This window comes from Eschscholzia californica, unplaced genomic scaffold (assembly GCF_041429995.1).
Source record: "Eschscholzia californica isolate CP2 unplaced genomic scaffold, dmEscCali1.0.p SCAF_5, whole genome shotgun sequence".
NCBI classification, from domain to species: domain Eukaryota; kingdom Viridiplantae; phylum Streptophyta; class Magnoliopsida; order Ranunculales; family Papaveraceae; genus Eschscholzia; species Eschscholzia californica.
In genome coordinates, this window is record NW_028238472.1 from 2,829,069 (window position 1) to 2,853,814 (window position 24,746).

At 36.2% G+C, this 24,746-nt stretch overlaps 3 protein-coding genes across 3 annotated transcripts; 1 reads left to right on the forward strand and 2 right to left on the reverse strand.

Moving 5' to 3' along the window:
* Positions 1–438: 438 nt before the first annotated feature.
* LOC147536234 (L-type lectin-domain containing receptor kinase VII.1-like) lies at positions 439–2,686 on the reverse strand. The gene has a single exon (XM_086639731.1). It carries the CDS (start codon positions 2,594–2,596, stop codon positions 527–529), a length of 2,070 nt encoding a protein of 689 aa, XP_086495857.1. The 5' UTR covers positions 2,597–2,686; the 3' UTR covers positions 439–526.
* Positions 2,687–3,640: 954 nt separating this feature from the next.
* On the reverse strand, positions 3,641–10,219 carry LOC147536235 (putative serine/threonine-protein kinase At1g54610). The gene is made up of 8 exons (XM_086639730.1): positions 9,155–10,219; positions 7,835–8,119; positions 7,294–7,611; positions 6,519–6,746; positions 6,180–6,280; positions 5,510–5,618; positions 4,577–5,041; positions 3,641–4,158 (listed from the first exon to the last, which is right to left on the reverse strand). Exons 1-8 carry the CDS (start codon positions 9,566–9,568, stop codon positions 3,940–3,942), a joined length of 2,139 nt encoding a protein of 712 aa, XP_086495856.1. The 5' UTR covers positions 9,569–10,219; the 3' UTR covers positions 3,641–3,939.
* Positions 10,220–17,501: 7,282 nt separating this feature from the next.
* On the forward strand, positions 17,502–23,472 carry LOC147536236 (Nucleotidyltransferase family protein). The gene is made up of 13 exons (XM_086640442.1): positions 17,502–18,067; positions 18,176–18,288; positions 18,736–18,792; positions 18,989–19,084; positions 19,225–19,295; positions 19,561–19,603; positions 20,148–20,228; positions 20,327–20,386; positions 20,818–20,886; positions 22,122–22,219; positions 22,353–22,401; positions 22,510–22,554; positions 22,709–23,472. Exons 1-13 carry the CDS (start codon positions 17,707–17,709, stop codon positions 23,219–23,221), a joined length of 1,656 nt encoding a protein of 551 aa, XP_086496568.1. The 5' UTR covers positions 17,502–17,706; the 3' UTR covers positions 23,222–23,472.
* Positions 23,473–24,746: the final 1,274 nt, after the last annotated feature.

Sequence of the window (24,746 nt, forward strand, 5' to 3'; positions counted from 1 at the left end):
AGTGCATTTTTGTATGCAAAATTTATATTCATCCCTTTATTTTGGTCACTCCCCCAGCCCTCCGTTGTTGCGGTGACATATCACTAGAGTATATTTTCTCATCATTCTTTCTCCAATTACTCCACACTCAAGTGATATATCGCCACATCAGCGCAAGGATGAGAGAGAGATCAAAGCGAAGAGATGAATAGAATTTTTCGTTTGTATGTGGTGGGTTCTAAGAAAGTGTGTGGAGAATATCGATTAAGATCAAACGGTTGGTTCGGATTGTTTTTTATAACATAATTGGTTTGGTTTCACCGACTTCAAAGGGGTGGGAGTGTGCTAACTGGAGTTGAAATGGGCGAGGGAAAATCGATTTTGTGGACCAGAATCGGTACGACCCTACCAATTTCAAAGGGACCGGGAAAGTGCTAATAGAGTGGGGTGGTCCAAGTGTACTGACCATGGTCAAAGGGCGCTAAATATATATACATAAAATAATTTCGAACAAAATCTAATGTACTCGTAATGATACAAAACAGATTCAGCGGCCTTCAGATATGATATCGGACCAAGAAAGAGACATCGAAGATGAGACTTCTCTAAAGGTAGGGTGTTTTCCATAACCTAACCCTTGATCATAACTAGACAACACTGGCATGGAATTCAACTTCTCATGTAAATACACATCAAACCCTTCTTCCGATCCCTCATTATGGAACCTTGCCTCTAGTACCTTCACCACTTGCCTCATTAGGGGCCGAGAATCTGGATTTGGGTGTGTACATAACAGACCTAATCGGAGAATCCTCTCGACTTCCTCTTCATTCAATTCCCAATGTTCCCTCAATTTTTCATCGACCGCCTTTAACAACTCACCTTGCTCTTTAAGACTCAAAACCCAATTAACCAAAGGCAATTTTCCATCTTCTACGGGTCTTCTTCCACAAACAACCTCAAGAACCAAAACTCCGAAACCATACACATCGGTTTGTGTTGATGCCCGCCCGTTCCTAATTATTTCGGGTGCCATGTAACCAACTGTGCCAACTACATGGGTTGTAGTAGGAACCTGTCCATGATCATGCATTCTAGCTAACCCAAAATCCCCTAACCTCCCACTCATTTCCTTATCTAGCAACACATTACTAGCTTTTATGTCTCTATGTAAGACTTTAGCTTCCCAACCTTCATGTAAATACAAAACCCCAATAGCTACATCTTTCAAAACCCTAACTCTATCTTCCCAACTCAACATCAAACTTCCATCACATTCAAAAATCATCTTATCTAAACTTCCATTTTCCATATAATCATAAACCAAAATTAAACTACCTTTTTCTTTCTTACACCAACCTCTCAATCCAACCAAATTTCTATGCTTTAACCTACCAAGACTTGAAATTTCAGCCAAGAATTCCTTCATTCCTTGTTCATTTTCGTGTCGAAATCGTTTCACTGCTATTTGAATTCCACCCATTTCTCCTTTATAAACTTTCCCATTTCCTCCTATTCCAATCACATTTTCTTCTGAAAATCCCTTCGTAGCTACGAAAATCACTTCATAATTGATTCTATGAGGCCAATATTCCAATTCCCATTCTTCCATTTCTTCCCTTACCCATCTCTTCTTTCTTTTTCGCTTAATCAAAAACACAGCAACCCCAATTCCACATCCAACAAGAATCACAATTCCTATTGGTATTCCTATAACAAGTGCTTTACTACGAAAACCCGAATCTTCACGAAGAACAAAAGACGGTAAATGCGAAGTAATCAATGAATTACCCACCGAAAAATTTGAATTACTAAAACTCCAAGCTAAAATTCTATGTCTTTCAACTAACCTTCCTGTGGATCCACAAAATCCTACATACATTTCATCCATGAAAACTTTAGAAAGATCAAGACTAATATTTATCAAAGGTTTATTAGGCCTATTAACACCAATTGGTGCCATATTAACACTAAGTTTTGAATCAAAATAATCAACCCAAACTTGATAATTAACACCATTATTCAATGTTAAATTGTGAAATACCATTTGATCTTCATCTTCTTCATTAGTCCAATACCCGGCCGGTTGTGCGAAAATCGATGTAAGAGAATTGATATTGATACCAACATGATTGTTATTAATGTCATTGAATTCAGGGTTACTAAAAAGATCAAATTCAATACCAAAAACATGATTATTTGGATCACCATTATTAGTTAGATTAAATAGTCCAAGATGTTGAGATGAACTAGTTCCTTGGATACCTTTATTGGGTGTGAAAAGAAATACTAAACCATGACCAGGAAGAACATTTTTTATTGGAGAAATTGAGAAGATGAAAGAAGTTGAAAATGGAAGAAGATGATTAGATGAATTTGATGATGAATTTAATGATTTTGTGGGTATTTTTATTGGGTAAAGAACTCTACCAATGGAAAAAGTTGAATCATTTGTTAGAGAGAGAATTTTGGATTCAATTGATGAGTTTCCATAGAATATCAAATCAGAGGAATTAAACCCATTGAAGATGAAATCAATAGCTGATGTGGGATGGAGAGAGAGGGTTTTCAGTGTAAGAAGGAGAAGAAGTGGGAAATGGAGAAGATGATTATCCATTGAAGCAAAAGTAGAGAAAGTGGAGAGAGAGAGAGAAGAATAGAAGAGTCAAAGAGTACAATGATAATAATCTGGAACACTAGATATTTTTGATTTGTTATGTGTTGACCCTTTAATTTGAAAGTAATTACAAAATTTTATTGGTGGTTGTGGAATTTTCTTCAACCTTCTGCCTCTTTCCTAGTGGCTGCAAGATGCCAACTTAGAGAGAGAGAGAAAGAAAAAGTAGAGAGAGAAAGAAGGCTGATGGGGAGCACAAATTGGGAAAGTACTAAAGTAGACCGTACACAAATTCTAGTGGACTCAGTTACAAAATATCACTACAACTCTCTCACACTCACACTTACACAACTCTTTTGATCGACACTCTCTCTTATTGTTTTACTTTAGTTTACAGAAGAGAACTTGAGAGTAGATGATGATGATGATATAGTGAATGAGCATGTCTAATTGTAGCTTTCAGTCACCACCCGTAAGACTAAAACAATAAATGCAGGGCAAAATTTTCTCCATCTCTGTTAATGGAGTGTTGCATTTTTTCTTCCATGAAACAAGGAAGGCAGGAGCTGGGATATTCTAACAATGGACGGTAAGTTTATTTTTGCTGACTTTAATCATTTCACCCACCATATGATAGTTACTGCATCAAGTAAGTTCTATCAAATGAGTTATGATGATGAGTAGTTACTAGCATCGAGCAAGTTCTGTCAAATGTGTTGTGATGATGAGTAGTTACTGGCATCAAGCAAGTTTCATAGTTACGCGAGCTTGGATCGATCATATGACACAAACTAAGCTACTCTTGTTAGAGTACTTCGACAGTTTGTTGTACTAGTAGTTCTTCTGTTTCTTCTTGTAGAATCCTAAAGAGTTTAGAAAGTAAACTGTAGAAACAGACTTTTGAAATGGGGCGGACTCATAAGGAAGATAATAATCACAAACTTGTTAAACTCATATACTCGACCCAATCGCTTAACCTAGTTGATGATTTTTCAAAAAAAAATCTATATGTTCACTTACAGATCAATCTCGAGCATATCAAAATTAGAGAATCAACACTTAGAACATCTTCAATTACTACCTGCCGGTAAACGAAGGGTTAATTGTGAACCAAATGGTCAATGGTGGTAACTTTTGCGGATCAATCTCTCACTATCGAACTACAAACTCCGCTTAAATCATATAAATTTACTGTTTTCTTTTTCAAGCTAATTTATAGTACAGTTTCTACCCATCGAAAAAGAAACTAAAATATTTGATTGGAGAAGTTAACTTACCACTACTCGATTTTAAGGATTCTTTTATCGAGCTTGGCCTATTACAGGATCTGATAATGGTGAAGATTATCCAGCAGCTCCTCTGGCAGAGGTAAAAAATTGAGTAGAAGGTTGCATTTGGTTCCCTTGTGACTGAGATTTCCTTACTTTCGCTCTGTCAAGACGGGCTCTTCGAACGACTTCTTGGACCTGACGTTCATGATCCTTGAGTATCTCATCAACATTTCCAGATGGAGCCAGTATTGGGCCAGAATAATGGATATTTTGAACTTTGGACCCGAAACCCTGCAAAAACAAATTTTACATCATTTAGCAATACTTTTGGCAAAACGTGTTTTCTTCGTTGCCCATGAGTAGCCCATACAATTTGGCCAGTGGGGCAAGCTTAGCCCGACTCCGGCGTCGGGAAGCCCATTTCTTTAATGTTACGGGCATTCTGAATTGGGTATCAGACACTCAGACTAAGTTCTCACCCCTCTGTTTAGCCAGATCGAAAGTACTTTAGCTAGAAACAAGTGCGGTAGACATTTTATCGTACTATCATATTATGGAAAGATTATGAGGTACTTGGCAATAACAGTATTTAAGACGGCATAGCTTTCATAGTTGCTAACTTCTTCAGGAAAAGATTTTGTTCGAACTTTTGGCTTATAATAGAACTAGTAAGAAATGTGATTTCTAAAGTTTGGGCAAAATGACTTACCCGACTTTGGGCCTTGCTGATGGGCCTGTCGTCTTCTCTCCGATGAATACCTGATGCATAATAATGTTCTTGCACTCTTGTGGAGTCCGAGACCTCATTCGAGACCTCATTTGAACATCCTGGGAACCGGCCCACTAGATTTTCCACTTCCGGATATGAAGGACCATATGTTTCTCTCCGATTATCAGATAATGAACTCCTCCTTGCTGCTACTAAACCAGGTAAGGCAGATAACTCCGCCCCTCTCAAAATCTTTGGAGCATTATCTAGGTTACTTCGTGTCTTAGTCGATGCAGTTGGGTGCACCAATGGCCCTGAATGAGAAGCTCTTTTATGAAGACCTTGTAGATTTTTCACGACCTGTGGTTGTCTTGGTGGGTCAATTGGAAAGCCAGAAGCAACTTCCTCCTGATGGGGATTGAACTTCTCACTCCGACTCATTGTATTGGAATGACCTTGTCTCTTCTATAATCACACAAGAAAATTCAGATAATGAGAAAAATGAATTCTAAACTGAAGTGGTGTTTTTTATTGCCGGACTCGACTCAGTCTGACTTGTCAGATGTGAGTTGTCCGAGAGTCTGATTTCTTTCAGAGGCACAATAGTCAAATCAAATTATTTCCGACAATGGGCTCTCAATTCAGACTTATAATGTCTAACTCCAATGGACCCAAAATCAGGTCAGTCAACCATTCGAAAGAGTTAGAAACGCGGGTACTGAAAAAACAAACATTTTGAAATCGGACTAGAGTCATTTCAGATTTTGGACCAGGTTTAGAGTTCTGATGTTAGAAAAGTAAGAAAAACAAAAACCACCTAAGGCTGCTTTCATATTTAGCGTGAGATTTTTCTTTAAGTACTCCTCTAGAGCTGGCTGGTAATGGAAATAAGTAGATGAACAATTGACTCGTAAGTTAGTTTAAGCAAGCAACCTGAATTGATAAAACTAACTCCGCATTGGCATCAGGTGCTGGAACTGCCCTAGATTCTCTCGGCGCTTTCCTTTGGCCTCCATCTGCTGCTGCTGCCGCTGCCGCTTGCCTGTGAACAGAAGTAGTTTTAAGCTTGTGAACTTTCTCTAAAATTCTAAATCCATAAGATAACTTGAAATAATCCATTAGAGAGTATGTCGCATAAGCCGTCAAGAGAAGAAAGATTTTGAAAACTATGAATTACGGGGAAAATATCCATGGGGTAGTTGGACGAGGGATTCAGACCCGCTTTAGTAAAATTATAGATTGCGCAAAAGTGTGCATGATGAAACTAGGACAATGAGTTGAATGAGAACTGAAAGCTTTTTTTCTTTCGGACAAGATGGCCATTGATGAACCTTGCAAATCTCACAAGTCCAATCAGAAAATAGATAAAACATAGTAAATGCCTTCTTATGTTTTCTTCTTCTTTGTAGCGTGACTATATTAGACACTGAGGTTGCGACTAAAAAATGGCTAATGATTGATCCTACGATTAAGAAGTGAAATGTTAGGCATAAAAGATGAATGACGAGGTGACATTAATCACATACACTAGAATATCTATAATCGCCATATAGTAGTTTACTCGGTGACAAGAAACATGTGAACAAAGAATAACAATGTATACCTTCTAGAATCTTCATTCCTTACTTTTGCATCAAACTCTTTGCTCGGAGGATATCTCGGTAAAGTTGAAGGGTCACAAGCAAGCGGGTTTGTTGTAAAGAACTAATAAGCCATAAAAAATGTTTAAGTTAGCGACCACCTTCATAATGATAAAGACGAGTGAGCAACACTAAGATTATTTTTTTTCCTATATCTTGTTTTCCCAAATCATATCTTTTTAGTTTAGAAAAAATTTATAAATCGTTCTAATTACTCTAAAGGGACGAAACCTATTTGAGACAAAAGGTCCACAAACATTATCCTGATAGTCAGGGAACTCAATTTCTTAGAGACTACTTACCTCACTGCTAAGAGCCGAAGCTGCAGTTCCACGATCTACGGGATCTACGGAAAGCAAGATATCCATAAGCTGTAAAGCCGGTGGAGGGAAGTCCCTGAAAGTTTCGGCAACACATCTTCTATAAGGTCGTTGGGGTTTGAAAATAGTTGCATGAGGCAACTTTGATTTTTTCCAGTAATCTTCAGAAGGAGAGCCACAAAGCTTAAATATCTTATGTAACTGCTCTACCTGCAAGAGAGATGAATCCAACCAATAAAGAGAGAGAAAAAAAGGAGAAAACGTAATAGCCTAAAGAATCAATATTATAACCACCAACGTCAAACTATCAAAAAGTGGCATATGTTGGGACAGAATTAGTAAATCAATCTTCAGAGTGACTAATCAGACATAGATAACACCATTAACCAGAAGGAAAATTGATCAAGCTAAGTGAACTTAGGCCCCAAAACTCCTAATCCTAAATTCCTAATATAAGTTGCATCCATTATCTAAGATCAGCCAGTTTCATGTTCAATACGAAACTATAAGCGAATAACTGATCATCAAACTCAGCTGACAGGATCTGGAATGGACGAAACCAAATTTGACTAGTTTATAGACACAACCTCGTTACTCGTTAGCAACCACAACCTAGCATTTAGTGCAGTAACTACTAACTACTACCATAATAAGTATGCTCGTTCAAGTGAAGAAATGTATATCAGAAGTATTAGCTGCATAAAAATAGACCTATTTTATAAAATCTTTATGGAGAATAAATGAACAAACTTGGTACCTCTGTTCTTCCAGGCATGATAGGTTTTCCAGCATATAATTCTGCAAGGATACAACCAGTACTCCACAAATCAACAGCAACACCATAATGAGTAGCTCCAAGTAAAAGCTCTGGGGGCCGGTACCAAAGAGTCACAACGCGGCTTGTCAGAGGCTGATTCTGGTGTGCATCATAAAAATTTGCCAAACCAAAGTCTGCAATCTTCAAAATCCCGTTATTATCAATAAGAAGATTTGAACCCTTGATGTCACGATGTAAAACGCCACGACTATGACAATGCTCAAGTCCTTGTAGCAACTGCTTCATGTAACATTTAACCTTCCAAAAACAAATGGCAATCACTTAGAACATGTGCTCCTGTGTATATTAATAGACTCGTGCTATATTTAGTTATCTTTTTTTTTTGTTAAGATCATATTTAGTTATCTTAAAGTACAACAATCTGACAAACCCAAGTTAAAACAATAAAATTGTTAAAATTTTGAACCGATCCAGCTCAAGGTACAATAAATGATTAAAAAGCATTTCCATACTAAATTACCTGAGGTTCTGTGAACTTGAGCTCAGGAGATGAAGCTAATCCAGCAAGATCATGCTCCATGTATTCGAAAACAAGGTACAAGCTGCAAGACATCCGTGACGTAACTAAACCTTCTAGTTTTATGATATTCGGATGATCAAGCCTACGTAAAATATTGATTTCTCTTGCCATAAAACGAACACTTTCAGGCTCCAGGTTATCAAACCGTACTTTTTTCAGAGCAACAATTTTTCGATTATCAAGATCACGAGCTCTGTAGACGCTACTGTAAGTTCCTTGCCCAATCTGCAAAACTGAGATCCCATCACACAACAACAACAACCTATCAAAAACAAATGTAGGTTTTCACATTGGCGCTTTTCAAAAAATTGCAAATCACAAAATATCTGTGGTGACAATATCCCGTATGTAAATACGGAAGTTTGTTAATATACATGAAAATCCATTCTCTTAGTTTACACTTACTAGGAAAATATTAGAAACATAATATATATATATATATATATATATATATATATATATAGAGAGAGAGAGAGAGAGAGAGAGAGAGAGAGTTCAAATACAACAGGCATAAATTAAACAAGCTAAAAAGGAACTATGTTTCAAAACAGGCATTATTGAAGACGCCCAAATCACAACACAAGATGAGTATAAATTCACAAAGTACTCGTATCAGTTGACGCCCATGGTTTTCTCAACAAATAATACAAGTGAATAAGATCAAATTAGCGAACAAGCCAATACCAATAGAAGCTACTAAAAGTAAGAGCAATCATCCCTGACATGTGAGCATCAGGTACCCTACATTCCAGCAATGAACCCTAGTTACCATGATCTATGGTGGTTCTATATATCTTATGAACGGTTCCATGACATATACATTGTTGGTGGCGCTTCTTTGCCTATTAGTTTGAGCATTTAGACAAGATAGTGTAAACAGAGTGAGTTTCTAAGACAAAGGAAAACGAGGCTTTTCGTCTTAACTTCTCATTTATGTGAAAATGCTTCAACTCTTAGAGGTAAATCAACCTAAGACAAAAAAAAACTCATCTACCCATACTTGTTTCTCACATTAAACAAGTAATCTCTAATGACACAAATACCTAAGATCATACAAATTACTAATGACACAAATCAACCTAGGAGAAAACACTCTAGTTATCTCTAATGACACAAATATCTAAGATCATACAAATTACTAATGACACAAATCAACCTAGGAGAAAACACTTTAGTTATCTCTATCATACTAATTACTTATGCAACAAAAATTAAGTTTAAACAGAAGTATCAGAATACTGAATGAAGAAATGAACATACTTTGTCGAGTTTTTCGAAAGAATCAGCTCGACGCGGAATCCATCCTTTGATAGCTTCACCAGCTACAGAAGCAAGCCAAACAGGCCAACCAGCTGCAATTTGCTCAGCTTCAATTGCCATTGGAATAGTACCAACCATAAGATGTTGATGATAAGTTTGAAACCCAGATTTCTCTTTCTTCTTCCTTTCAATATTCTCACTCAACAAACAATTTGAACCATTATTAACTTGTTGTTTATCCATCAACATAACTCTTCCATCTCTACTACTACTATCTTGTCTATCTCTCCCTCTAAACTTTCTCTCACTAAAATCTTCTTCAGACATTTTACTTGATAATCTCTCTCTTGAAGGACTACTATCTCTACAATCATCAATAGGTGAAGAAGAAGCCTTACCACAAATACAACCCATTTCCAAATAAAATACAAAAACAACCAAATTTGCAATTAGGGTTTCTCGATTTCCTCTTCTTCAACATCCATCAAACCCAACAACCATTCATTCAGAGTAAATAGAATGAGATAGTACCTTAAAGGTTCAGTTTTTCTCACTCGATTCTTTACCCAATTGAATAGAATACCATAAGAATCACCAATTTGAAATGAGGGTAAGTAGCAGAATCACCAAAGAAAAACTTCAGACAGAAGGAGAGAACATGGATCTAGCAATCTAGGTCAAAAAAAAGTAGGGAACAACAATACACTTCTAAAATGAGAACAGAAAAAGTGAACTTTTTAAACTAGAATGAATTATTTGTTTATAGTAAAAAGACGGCTTTGTCAGAAGCATCAACAGCGGCTACCAGTCAAAAAAGATATCCAATAACTGGTAAGAGAAAGTGACATTAGACCTAGAGAGTGAGAGATATGACCTATTTTTCCCCAAATTGATATTAGTAGTCAAATTTGGGATCAAAAAAAAAATATGGGAGGGGCTAAAGGCCCGGGCAAAATTGTTCTGAATTACACATGGGACCTCTCAGTCTCTCACACTTTGACTTTGTGTGTAATTGAGAGACCTACAACATATTTCGCCGGGGGTCTGTAGTGGCACCCAAAAAATATATGGATGTTGGTGTGGCCGGGAATAAGGGTAAACAACAGGGCGAACAGGGCGAAAGTTGATGCAACTGATAACTATTAGGCATAATATCGAGACAGAGAAATTGTTTGTTCTGTACCGGCCTTTCGTAAGTGGTCAGCCCAATTTTCGAGCAAAATAACATTGTTTTGAATCAAAAATCTTACGTCAATTCAGAATCAAAGACTACTCTTATGAATCGAACAAATCTTTGGATTTTAAAGCACTGTACATCAAACTACACAATCCGTGAAGAGTTGATGTGTTGTCGGTTAGATTTCGTCGATCGAATATAACTTCTTATCTTATTGCTTTTTTTTATCCGAAGACTTTTATTCTTTAATTTGGTTATTATGTTCGGTGTTATTGAAATATTCCTTCTAATATGAGAGCGTTCCTCTGTGGTTGATCGTCGAGGGGCTAACATAACCAACATAATGATCTCCGTATAGATAAAAAAACCATAGGCACATAAAAAACGGTGCCACTGAATGGTCAGGTATCGATGGTGTTATGTGGCGACAGAGTTACATCGTAGTATCGTCTTCCTGCCTGTTTTTTCAGTTCAACAACACAATAAATCTACATGATGCAAGATCAAGAGTCGATGATTAACTTCTTCATCTTCTTCACTTATCAATTTTCCATTAGCGCGTAGTCAGATGTAACAAATAGTGATTCCACTGTTGGCTTTAGGAATCTCACCTTTTTTGTTCTTTAACTTCGCATACAAAATATTTTTTTTCTTAAACCAAGTGTGTCTCTCTCCGGGATTTGTTTATGGTTTATAGAAGAAAAAAATACGTTAAATAACTGCACGATACAATACAGTTGTTCATAATTCGTCCCAGGACAAAACATAAGTTTGTATGTGCGTATGAAAACAAAAAATTCTTATGCAAAAAAAACATGAAAGCAAGAGGATCCACACTAGGGGTGGGAATCGGACGGGTTCGGACGGGCTCGGGCTACTCCTAGCCGGATTCGGACGGATCGGGCTCGAGTAAGCCGAGCCCGCGAGAAGATTCCGGGCGGATCGGGCCGGACCAAAAACTCCCATCCAGAGCCCATAGCCCGTCCGAGCCCGGCTACCCGATTGGGCTTTTGATAGGCCCAAAATAGGTCTATTCCCCAAGTATAGGGATCAAGTAGTAACCCGGCAAAGCCGGGGTCGATCCAAGGGTAGGAGGGTAGTTCGGATACCGAAGGGTCTTGTCCGTCGATTTAGTATTATTAGCTTAACTTAGACAAAACGGAAAAGAAACTAAGATAAAAGTTGGGGTTTTAAATGATTGATTGAGGAGAAACAATGAAAACAAATAAACTAGCTAAACTATCTAAGTAAAACGGGCGAGAGAGATTCGAGAGAAGAGTCGGAGGAACAAGAGTCGGGAGACGGCAAGAGTTAATTCGGGCAAAAGTTAAGTGAGACGGATACTTCGATCCACAAGATTGACAATGACAAATACTATGTATTTATTCGCATGAAAATGTAATTAACTTCACCCACATTGACAATCCTAGGTATCATATATAACTCGAAATCTAACATAATGAACTATTTAGATTTCGGAAGATATTCTTTAATAACACAATTCAAAATCAAGAATGTATGATTGACTATCATATAAAACTAATTTCCTACACTATCATTCAAGATCTAAAAGGCATATCTCATTTAATAATTCAATAAAAGCATGAAATATCTAATTATAATACATGAATGACAATAAGGTTATAGAATCAACATGAAATGACAATCAATAGGCATCGACTATCAAACTTACACACACTATCTAATGGATTGAGAATGAACAAGTATGACACTAATAAACATAATATGTCCAATTAAGTGTAATCGATCAAACGTCACTAAGTATCGATTATCAACTAAGTACACATTATCGAACTTCATGTCAATTAGACGATTAAGATCGAGGCTTCTAGTTTATAAAACTAGACGAAGACAATTAAACTCACATGTAAACAAATAATAAGCCAATCATCACATTCAAATCATGCTTCAAGGGTATCCGAATACGAGAGTTCATGTATCGAAATCCGGGAATCCATAATGATAAATCTACAACTATGTATTGTCCGATTTAATGTGTCAAATACAAGCGATGTTCGACTCTTAAGGTGATGTCTATAAGTACTACGTATATCCGGAAATTATACTTAGTCAAATAAACGTCCTAAATCGGTTAATCCCGAGTCGTCGAAATCGTCTTCTAGTCGCCTAACTATGTGAAATGCATGACAAGACACATGAAATTATGATCAAAACGATAATCGAATCAAATGAACATCAACTCATAATCAAAACATCAAATCATATTAAACATAATCACGAATTCATCACATTTCATCTCATATATTCGACACACTTGATTTAGCTAACATGGTGATTGAATAATAAATGTAAAGAAGATGATGAGAAATCCCCCTTTTTCGATGTGATTCGAGGCTAGGTTCGTCGAGAAAAATAAGTCTCTAAGTGTAGTCGATCTCCCCGTAGCGAATTTCCGGATTTCCCTCTAATATGGCACTTTTGGGTGTCCCCGAGTAAAAATTGGATTTCCCCATAGCACCCATCATCATCTTCTCCATCTCAAGAACATCCACCATTAAAGCTTCACCAAGCTTTCTCTCTCTAAAGATTTTTCACCCAAAATCAAATCAAATTACATGGAAAGATAGATCAAGACATGGGGAGTAAAAGCCCTATGGTTTTAGACCAAGAAAGTTGCCGGAACACCATGAAAAATCCGGTCAAAGAAACACAAATTCCGGCCAACCATGAAATCCGGCCAAATAAACTTTTAGGGGGGGTAGTGGTTCAGGACATTGGAGGACACTCAGAGACAAAATGTTCCAGAGACATTTCAAGACATTTCGGGACATTTGTCCGTAGACAAAATGTCTTTATGGACATTTCAGGACATTTGATTCATAGACAAAATGTCTCAGAGACATTTCAAGACATTTGGTTCATGGACAAAATGTCCTGGGGACATTTCAACATATTGAATCCATGGACAAAATGTGTAGTGGATATTATTATTATTATTATTATTATTATTATTATTATTATTATTATTATTATTATTATTATTATTATTATTATTATTATTATTATTATTATTATTATTATTATCTCATCATTGAAGGATAATTGATAGACATTTATTATTTTAATATTATCATTATTGTCAAACCATATGAAATAATATATTTGTACTCATGTTTCAATAATATATTTTTCGACTTTTGTGGACATCTGTGGATATCTGAGGACATTGATGGCAGTTGGTAGACATTTATTATTTTAATGTAATCATTATTGTCTAATCATACGAAATAAATTTGCCCTACTACTTTGAAAATATATTTTTCGACTTTCGTAGACATCCGTGAATATCTGTGGACATTGATAGTTGATATTTATTATTTTTAATATTATTACTGTCTTACCATATGAAATAAAAAAAATTAATTAATATTTCCAAATATATATTTTTCGACTTTCGTAGACATCTGTAGATATCTGTGGACATTGATGGACAATTGGTAAATATTTATAATATAATATAATATAATATAATATAATATAATATAATATAATATAATATAATATAATATAATATAATATAATATAATATAATATAATATAATATAATATAATATAATATAATATAATATAATGTAATAATAATACAATAATATAGTAATATAATAATAAGATAATATTATAATAATATGATTTGATAATAATAATTATTTTTATTACCTTCCTTACTCAAATATATAATAATATAATAATAATAATAATAATAATAATAATAATAATAATAATAATAATAATAATAATAATAATAATAATAATAATACAATAATGTAGTAATATAATAATAAGATAATATTATTATAATATGATTTGGTAATAATAATTATTTTTATTATCTTCCTTACTCAAATGTCCCCAAGTGTCTTCCATATTTTGAGAGACATTTTCTCTCCAAAAACTCTCCAAATTTACACTAAAATGTCTCCAAATGTCCCCAAAAACAATTTGTCTTGAAATGTCCCTAATTTCGTGTCCCGAACGAATAACACAGACATTTGGAGACATTTGAAATGTCTCCAACCAATAACACGGACATTTGGGGACATTTGGAGACATTTGAAATGTCCCCAACCAATAACACGGACATTTGGGGACATTTCAAATGTCCCCAACCAATAACACGGACATTGGGGGACATTTTCATGTCCCCCAATGTCCCCAACCACTACCCCCCCCCTTAGATCCGGGCCAAAGCACCATGTCCCTAGCCGTCCCGTGCACTACCCGAGCTGCTCCATTGACTTTGTCGGCCAAGCTTTGGCCGGCCTTAGTGATGGCCGGCCAAAGCTTGACCGACCCCTCCTTCTTCTCTCTTTTTCCCTCTCTAGCTCAACTACTAAACCAAACCCTAAGAACCCTAAAAAGTTGATGATTTGGTGAAGAAACCCTAGCCACCTTCTCTCTCCTCCTCCCAACTTGTGTATTTTCTTAATGGAGAAGATGATGAATAGTTTACACTACTAAAAACCCTAGGTTTCTCTTGACTTAGTCAATTCATTTAGACTTTGTTGACTTGGGCCCAAGTGAGTGCTCCTAGAATCTCTACACCTTCCTTCATCTTTGAGTATTCTTGACTTTGGGCTTGGGTTTGGGCTTTGCTTCTCACATAGGAATCAAGGGGGTGCCTTCATAAAATCTTTGTTTTAAGACCGAACCTCGAATTCTTTCTTTCACAACTTCCCCGTCCGAACTCGGAATTGACTTCCGTTTTCACCGTTGGACTCGTCTTTGACTCCTCTTCTCATATGATTGCTTGAAGTCCTTTTCTCTCATTTTGGGCACATGAAATGATAGCGATAATTCGCTCCCTTTATTCCGAATTCCATGCTTGACTCCAAAATAGGTACCTAACAAGAAAAACACATAAAATATTATTGATAACACTCGAAAAACACTAGTTAGTCTAAGTTAGGCTCTCCAAATGTGACATTTTCGTGTCACATCAGCTTTGGCGGACTCGGGCCGGTCGGGCTCCGGGCTACCCGTGAACTTTTAGGGTTTGAACTTGACTAAAAAAAAGTGAAAATTCTAGGGTTTTTTTTAACTGAGTTAATGAGGAAGAACCTAAATCTATAGATCTTAACTTTTACAGATCTAGTAATAAAAACAAATTTGTAGATGAACAATACTAAGTTTTTTTTAATGAATTAATATATGTCCAAATCTACTGGGTAGATGAAATGAATAGATCTACAAATGATATGAAGGTATCCATTCATGATTTCAACACATCTGTTGAAACAATATACATTCTAGAGATAAAGAAATAGCAAGAGAACACGAAGAGAGAGAGAGAACGTATCTCTGATTTACTTACCATCAACTGGTTCATATTATCTATGAACATGTCTTTTACAGAAAAAAAAAAATAGAAAGAGAAATAAAAGAACATATGTAAAAACACACTACAAGGGAATAAAGATAGAGATACAGCAAGATATAATTTTCTTCTTCATCAAAATCGAGAAAGCAAGGGTCAAGATAAAATTTTCTTCCTCATCAAAACAGAGAAAGCAAGGGTCTTCATCTTTAGATCTTCTTCTTTGGTTTCCTTTCCATAATACTCTTTCTTTTTCTTAGTAGAAGACTCTGTCTCTCTCTCTAGAAGTGTCCATCTCTCTCTCTCTCTGGTAAAAGAGTCTCTCTTTCTTGGTTGGAAACTGAAAAAAACCCTAGGCCTAATGAGGGGTAAGGCAAAAGAAAGGCTTATATACTCTAACCCTAGATCTGAAGGGATAATGTGGCGGGTTTTAATCGGGCGGATATCGGGCTCGGGTGTCGGGCGGGTTTATCGGGCCGGGACTCGGAATTGAGTCCCTGTCCGAGCCCGGCCCTATAAGCCCGAGCTATCGGGCCGGGTAAGCCCGGCTCGGGTTGGCTTCGGTCATCGGTCTCTCACGGTTCGGGCCGAACGGGTCGGATCGCGGAGTTTCAGACCGTTTTCCCAGCCCTAATCCACACATCATCAAGAAGATTCTTAAGAAAAAAAACTTTGACTTAAGGAGAACCCTTGTTTCGAACCAACAAATCGGCTTGTTGGTGTGTTTACCTCCTAATCTTCATTTTCCATATCCAATCACCACTAGTATCCCTTCTTCATCTCCCATATCCAACCACCACCAAGTTATCTCTTCTTTTCTTTTTTTCCCTTTTGCTGATATCTCTTATGTTTTTTTTTCCAAGGTTTTAATTTGCTGAAGTCCCTTTCGTGTAAGAGTAAGAAGACCTCGATCGAGGGGTTCGTGGTCGGCTACGAAAAATTATCGTGCTCGACCAGCCACGGGATGTTTCGTGGACGATCATCCACAAAACCCTTGGGCGAGGATCTGAAGTAGAAGACGAGGGAAAAAGTTATCTTCATTTTAGTAGCAGGGAAGAAGAATGTGAGTCTCCCTTCGCCTACATCATCCCCGACCGATTTGATCAGCTGGGTTTGTGAGAGTAAAAGAGAAATAGATAGACCTAGAAAGGGAACGCGAAAAAAATGGTGGCGAGTAGTGATCGTAAATCGACGAACAAAAATAAGTGGTTGAAAATTGTGGTGGGTGACGATGAAGATTGCGGGACAAAATTCAATCGAATAAATATTCACTTTTTTTTTTTGTTGAAAGGAATAAATAGTCACTTAGGTGACATACTCAGTTATTCACTCTAAGAGCATCTCCAATGCAAGTATGCAACACTCAATCTTAGAAACTCTGAGTGCCACTTAAGATTTTTAGAGTTTTTTCTTAAAACTCCTCTCCAATGCAACACTCCATTTGGATCTCTAAGATGACGTGTAGAGGATGGAATAGAGATATCTCAAGAGGACACTCTATTTCTAGAGTGTCCTCTTGAGATATCTCTAATTGTCCAACTCATCAATATTTGATTTTCAACCAATAGAAATCGAGTCTTCTATATTTTCTAAAATAACTAATTATTTATTGACAAAAATAACTATGCCACATAAGTAAATAAGATATGTTTAGAGTTTTGCATTGGAGACAAAAAAAAGTTGAGGATCTCTATTAAGGCCACCCAGGAGTGAGAATCTCAATTGGAACTTGACATATAAGATGAATAGAGATTTTTGTGAGTTTTGCATTGGAGATGCTCTAACCTTCTAAGAAATAGAGAAAACGTTTTTTTTTTTTTTGTGACGGCCGTTACTGGAAGTGTAGTTTAACTCAGAAAAGAACAGTTTTATGTTTTTATCCAACGTTGGTCGTTGGGGACCTGGGGTGCCCTAAATTTGTGAAAGTACCGCAGGGGAAATTCATCTTGTTCTCAACTGATTAAACCCTAAACCCCCAATTCTATTCTATTCTATGCTATACACACAAAAGATTCGTCAATGGAGGTAACAGGATTCCTATACGAAACCCTAGGTCCCCTCTCCGATTCAACAATCACTTCCGCCGGCACTCAATCTTACGATGCCGAACCGCCGCCGGAATCTTACTCGGTGTATAGATCTCAGGTTTCGTCATCCCCGCCTAACCCGACCAATCTCCTTTCTCCTTCAACCGCCGCTGCTGATTACTTCTCTCTCGATGTGAATTCAGACGAAGATGATGTTTTAGTAGTTAGAAAACCATCTGATGTTTCTCCTTCCACCATTGCTACTCCTATTCCAACCACAAACCCTAATTTAGAACGTGGTTGGTTTCGAGCTAATAGTAAATTCAAATCCCCCATGATTCAACTCCACAAAGGTAAAAAAGATAACTCATCTAAATATACTCAATTTCTAGGGTTTTGGAATTTTGATTGGTTTATTTTGCCTGGTGGTTTGTAGACTAATTGTGGGTTATTAATAATAGAGATACTTGATTTTTGTGAGTTTCTCTCACCTACTCAAGAAGAAGAGGCCGCAAGAAATGCTGCTGTTGATTCTGTTTTTGATGTCATCAAATATATTTGGCCTCACTGCACAGTACATACTCTCTCTCTTTCTCTAACCCATGTTTGGCGCGTACAAGAGGAATGTCATGAATAGACCGTAATGTGATTCATAGTAATCACAATACCCCACGAATCACAAAACCCACGACTCACAAAACCTTACTGCATTGTTTGGTTTAGTTGGGCATACGATGGTAGATATTGATTTTGTTTGTAGAGTATCTAATTGACGATTCCAAGGGAAAGGGAATCGCAAACTCGCCCACCCTTGATTTGAGATTCCCCCTGGAGGAGGGGCATTCCCCCTTGGAAGTTGGAATGGGATTCATATTGCATTCCCATGCATTGAACACCATTATGGGGTGTTATTCCTGGTAATTGCATTCCATTATAGCGCGCCAAACATGGCCTAAGTTTCATAGCATATCAGCTAATTTACTATTTGTATGGTTTAATTTTTATATTGTTCTCGCTGTAGGTTGAAGTGTTCGGATCGTTTAAAACAGGTCTATATCTCCCCACTAGTGATATTGATGTAAGATTTTATCTAAGAGCCTTGATTCATGTATTTATGAAGTTTAAATTGTTATCTTCTTGTTATGGATACGATGCAGAAAGACACACTTTTTTGTTGTTGGAGAACATGAGATTAGAGTTGCAGATAGTATTTCGGTAATCAGTTTACTACTTTATGTGTAATGATTAATTTTGTGAGAATTTGTTACTTACAGGTTGTGATATTAGATTCGAAAGTTAGAACCCCTCAAATTGGTTTAGTTGCTCTTTCTAGGGCACTATCACAAAGAGGCATTGCAAAAAAGATACAGGTAATCTTATTCCATTGACTGATATGTTTTCTTAACCTAATATCTCTTTTGATAATTCCTTAGTTTCAAAAAATAATTCCCTTTTTCAGTGATAATGGGGGATTGTGGAATCTAATATGATCTATTGATTTATTTACCAGGTGATTGCAAAGGCTCGTATTCCAATTATAAAGTTTATAGAAAAGCAGAGTGGTGTAGCGTTTGATCTTAGGTTCGACTTTTTATTTCTCTAGAACGTTAAATACTCTATAAACATGTAATTCTTGTCAGTATATAAACAATATTCACGGGACACTTGTTTTTATTTTTTGGCGTATATATAATTATCATTAATTCTATTCTGACAAGAAATTACCAGTGATGCTACTTCTGTAGGACTTTAGAGTTATCTTAGTCTTTCTCGATTGGTCATTTTATAATTATTACTATTCAAAAAGTACAGTACAGTTTTAAAGCTCTAATATCTTTGTGCACAGTTTTGACGTTGACAATGGTCCAAAAGCTGCAGAGTTTATTAAGGTATTCAACTATATCTTTCCATGAGAACCTTTGTCTTTTATGGCTTCATGTTATTTTCTTTCGGATTGCTCTTCCTTTTATGGCATTAACTAAGCTTCTTCATTGGGAGTCAGTGAAAAACACCAAATTGTGAAGGGTCAAAGACTAAGTAAAAAGAATTGAATTGGTGGGGGGTCTAAAGTGTTATTAGCTGTCTGTTGCTAAGTTACTGTATTACACTGCTTACTTTGCATTCTGCTGTCATGGATGATTGCTTTTCAAATATGGTCAATCTTGGGTTGAACCCAGCTTTAGGCCTTTAACTAGCCCATTTTGTATGTATCTCCATTTCTTAGATGAATATTTTGGCTGAAATCTATGTACTATACATTTTATGCTTATCAAAAGGTTCTGTAAGCTTTCTTTATAGTCTTTGATTTTGATTAGTCTTTGCTTTTTTGGGAGTCATCCATGGATGGGTTTCTGATCATTGTTAGCAGTACTGGCACTATGCTAAATATGCTTCTGAAGTGTATTTCTAACTTCTTATTACATAATTTTCCAGAATGTTGTAACTAAGATACCCCCATTGCGGCCGCTATGTTTGATATTGAAGGTTTTTCTACAGCAGAGAGAACTCAATGAGGTTTGATTACATATTTTCGAGTCTCGTTTTGTTTATGGGAATTTCTCAATAATTAATCTATAGTAACTATGTCCTAAACATTTTTTATTGCTTTGCAGGTTTATTCTGGCGGAATTGGTTCTTATGCCCTTCTGTCCATGCTGATAGCACAGTTGCAGGTACCAATATTATTTCTCATTTTCTGGATTAGCTCCACTAATAATAAAAATTGCCAAACAAACAAGGGTAAATGTTGGTGCGGACTTCCTGATTCTGCTGGCATCTGAACATCCTCGGTAGAGAGATCCCAATGCTTCTGAGAGCATCCCTAGCTGTCGAAAGCTTTGCATAGTTCTTCAGTCTTAGGATTCTGTTACGAAAAATGCAATTCCCTTAAAATTTGGAAAGCATATGCCACTTACTGCCAGAAAAAAAACACTGAAGTCAAACACCTTATTCTTTGAGTATTACTAGATTGGTGTTCCTTGTGTTGTTCTCAGTAGTTAGCTTTGATTATTACCATGTAGAGAAGAAAATGAGTTCGTTTTATTAAAATTCTTCAGTGTTACATAGAATCATAGATAAATAACTTCTTATCTTTTATCTACAGATGCATTGGAAAGGGCAGTCTTTTCATGGGTGCCGAAGTTCACTAGAGCAGAACTTGGGAGTCCTTTTGGTATGAGAGCTCGTTTAGCTGTTATGCTTAATTAATTTTTATTAGTTCCTGAATCATGTTGTTTTGCTAAATATGCTAAATTGCTAATGTATTAATCTGAACACCTAGAAATTGAAATCTAATGAAGAGATAATGGGGTTTAAGGCGGATAGTTTTGTTTTAATCGTCCAATCAAACCTGAAATGTACAGTTGCTTCTGGATCGGCTTGCATTTGAAGTGAATACATGCTAGATTAGTGGGTACTGGCCACTGGGATTGATCTTTATTTATGGAGTTTCTCCTCAATCAGGGGAGGAATTAAGTCATTTTCACATTACCAGTGTGCATATTATCAGATCTATTAGATATTTTCTCAAAGCAGTAAGAATATACATCATTACATGGATCCTGCCCGACACCACTGGAGTCATATTGGTCGACATAATTGCATTTAATTACTTTTATAGACTACATAATTTGGATCCTTTATTGGCTTCTGTTCTTTAGCCAACTTGAAAGTTATATTATATGGCTAAATAATCATGTCACTGGTTCGACTATGCTTTCTATTGGTGATATTTATCCGGATTATTCCTAAATGATTTGAGATCAGTGGCGAGAATTTAAAACATCGGTGCAACACTATGTAGCACAAACACCTATTAGTTAGATTTGGCACACGAGGACTCGGACCCTGTGCATGAAGGAAGACCGAAAAGGGGACACAGTCGCACATTATATACACTTCTCGCCATATATAGATATTTAGGCTTTATACAATTCTTTTACTTTTGGATCGACCATTGTCGTTACTGAAGCTATTATAAGTGTTACAAGACGAGCATCCAAGCACCCATAACAGAAAGTTGGAAAAGATAAAACTGAAAAGGAGTACTCATGGCTTACATTTATGGGACCGAGGTTTCCACCCTTGTTATCTTACATCGACTAATCGGAGTTTAAGAATCGGTATTCAGTTAAAGAACTTGTCTTTAATTGGTATAACTTTGTCACTGGTTAGACGTTGATATTCCTTGGTATCTGTCTGTAATCTCTTAGGCCTAATTCAACTTTCCAAGTTTTTCTTCACATAAGCAATACGACAGTAATGAGCCCTAATGCCCCATGCATCATAAATAATGTATAAATATTTGCTCTGCTTTTCAGTTTATGGCTTTAGAACTTTATCTACGCTTTATTAAGTCCATTACTGATTTCATCCATCTAACTTCATATTTCGGTTCTTGGAGAATAGGTCAACTTTTTCGATATTTATGGGCGTAAGTTGAACAATTGGGATGTAGGTGTATCTTGCAATGATTCAGGGACTTTTTTCTTGAAGACTGACAAAGGGTATTAGCATCAGTAACCTTTTAACAGAACAATGACTTTATGTTATACTATTTTCATCCTTCTCAAAGCTATAGTATGTACTAGAAAGTTAATTGAATATCTCATTCATCTTTGTTTTATTTTCTGTTATTAGGTTTTTGAACCAAGATCGACCATATCTACTATCTGTTCAGGATCCACAGGTAATCTTGTCGTTATGCTCTTCTTGCACATCACATTCTTATTTATAGCCAGTTTTTGTCCTCAATTTGTTGATATTTTTTTTTTCTTTTTGTCTTGTTAAAACACAGGCCCCAGACAACGACATCGGGAGGAACTCTTTCAACTTTTCCCAGGTTTGCACTTTTAAGTTTTGATTATATTCTACCATATCTAATAATTTCTTGCCGTAATATGAGGATTTGCTTATTTGTGATTATTGTATTCCCAGTACCAATATCTTCGCTTTGCCACGAATGAAAAACATTTTCTTATTTTTCTCTCTGACAGATAAGATCAGCATTTGGAATGGCTTTTTCGATGCTAACAAGTGAAAAATCTATTTTGGGATTGGGACCAAATAGGAGCATTCTTGGAACCATAATAAGACCCGATTCTCTACTACTAGAACGGAAAGGTGGCTCTAATGGAGATATAACTTTTACCAGCTTGCTTCCAGGAGCAGGCGAACCAGTACTGTCAGAATTCCAGTCTGAGCAAGATATAACATGTAATTGGCAGATAGATGATGATGAACCATTACCGAGAGGAAACGGGACTCCTTCAGATACTAATTTAAGTTCATCGAGAAAGAGGAAGAAAACTTTTAAAGAAAAGAAATCAAAATCAAAGAGAAATGGGGAGGAAACACTGGATCATGATGAAGAAAATGGGGTAACAAAAGAAAAGAATTCAAAAAAGAAACGATGGAGACGTTCCCGAAATGCAGACAATGGGCATGATGGTAGCGGTTCCCGACATTATGATAATGGAGGATCTCCATGGAGAAGGAATCGAAATTGAAGGTTTAAACTTTGTCGGATTTTCAGTTGATCAAGTTAATTAGGTAGTAGAGAAACTTGCAGTTCTTGCAGATTTCTGTAAACTAAATGTAACTTAGAGGAGAAATGTGAACCGAAAATTATAATTTGAAGTTGAGTTTAAGAATGATCTTGGAAATCAACATTAGTTGCCAAGTTCTATAAATCGCTGTAAACTAACTTTCTTTATGAGGAATGATTTCGACATTTTATGATATTCTGGTTCTGTTTCAATTTCCGCATTTTGAAATGGGTGAGAGAATGTCTCGAAACAAACACGGTTGATCTTTTCGACTTAATTACATCGAATTGGTTTGACTGCAAGTTGAACATTTTGGAACCACTCAAACAGAACTGACCGAACCTATTCAACAATTTCAAGATATTAACATCATCTTAAATTATGAACTCATGTTTGGGATATTCCAAAAACATCGTAAAATGTTATATGTTCTATGTACTACAAAATATGGTAGATTTCACTTTGAAATTATCAGGTGTTTTGTTTGTGACAAAATAGGGTTTGAGAGACAATTTTCATATCGGTCTCTGAAAAATTTTCACATTTAAAATGGTCAAAATTAATATTCAACAAACCTAGACCAAAGTAAACTAGACTCAACCTGATCGGCTAAATCCTTAGTTTGCTCGGTTTTGGTTGAGCTTAAAATGGTCCACACTGTGACTGCTAGTTTTCGGCTACAAATTATTTGTAAAAATCTCCTTTGGTATGTTATTGTCTTATGGTTGACAATGCATTTGGACTTAGCTAGGGTTTCTATATGATTTTTTATCCAGCGACTCAATTTGAACATTTTCTAAATCTGTAAAGTTTCAATGAACTAATACATTCATCGAGCACCAGTGGTCTTGTGGTAGAATAATACCCTGCCACGGTACAGACCCGGGTTCGATTCCCGGCTGGTGCATTTCATTTTTTTTTATATGCACATTTTACAACAAAAGAAAAATATGCCGATCGAGGTTAAGAAATCATTCTAAATAGAGAAAATAATCATGTTTTTAATGAGACGAAATACACACATCAGGGTATTATAAATTTTAGGTGTTCACACATTTCTCGCTTTCAAACAAATAACCAAGTTACAAATGGGCGTTTGAAAGAGGTAATTACAAACTAAAACACGTTATTTAATTCACAACAGCATCATGAAACCCGATTTTCGGGTCACAAGTAGTGAAAAAATTGCTTCCCATATATTTATCATGTTAACCATTGAAAACAATAGAGTTTGAATTAAATTTCATTCACATTTGGGTATAAATAGCTAATGAAGAACTTCATAGTCTCGTAACAAAGCAAGCTTACTAGTTGCATTTCAAGGTCAAACAAATAGAAAAATGAGGTTCTCAAAATGGGTTTCTTTTTCTTTCTTTCTCTCATTAACCCTAATGTTAAGTGTGTCTTATGCTCATAGAGTTATCATGGATAAAGATCATAAAAATGACATGGGTATGAAAAATGGGGACTCCATGATGGCAGGAGT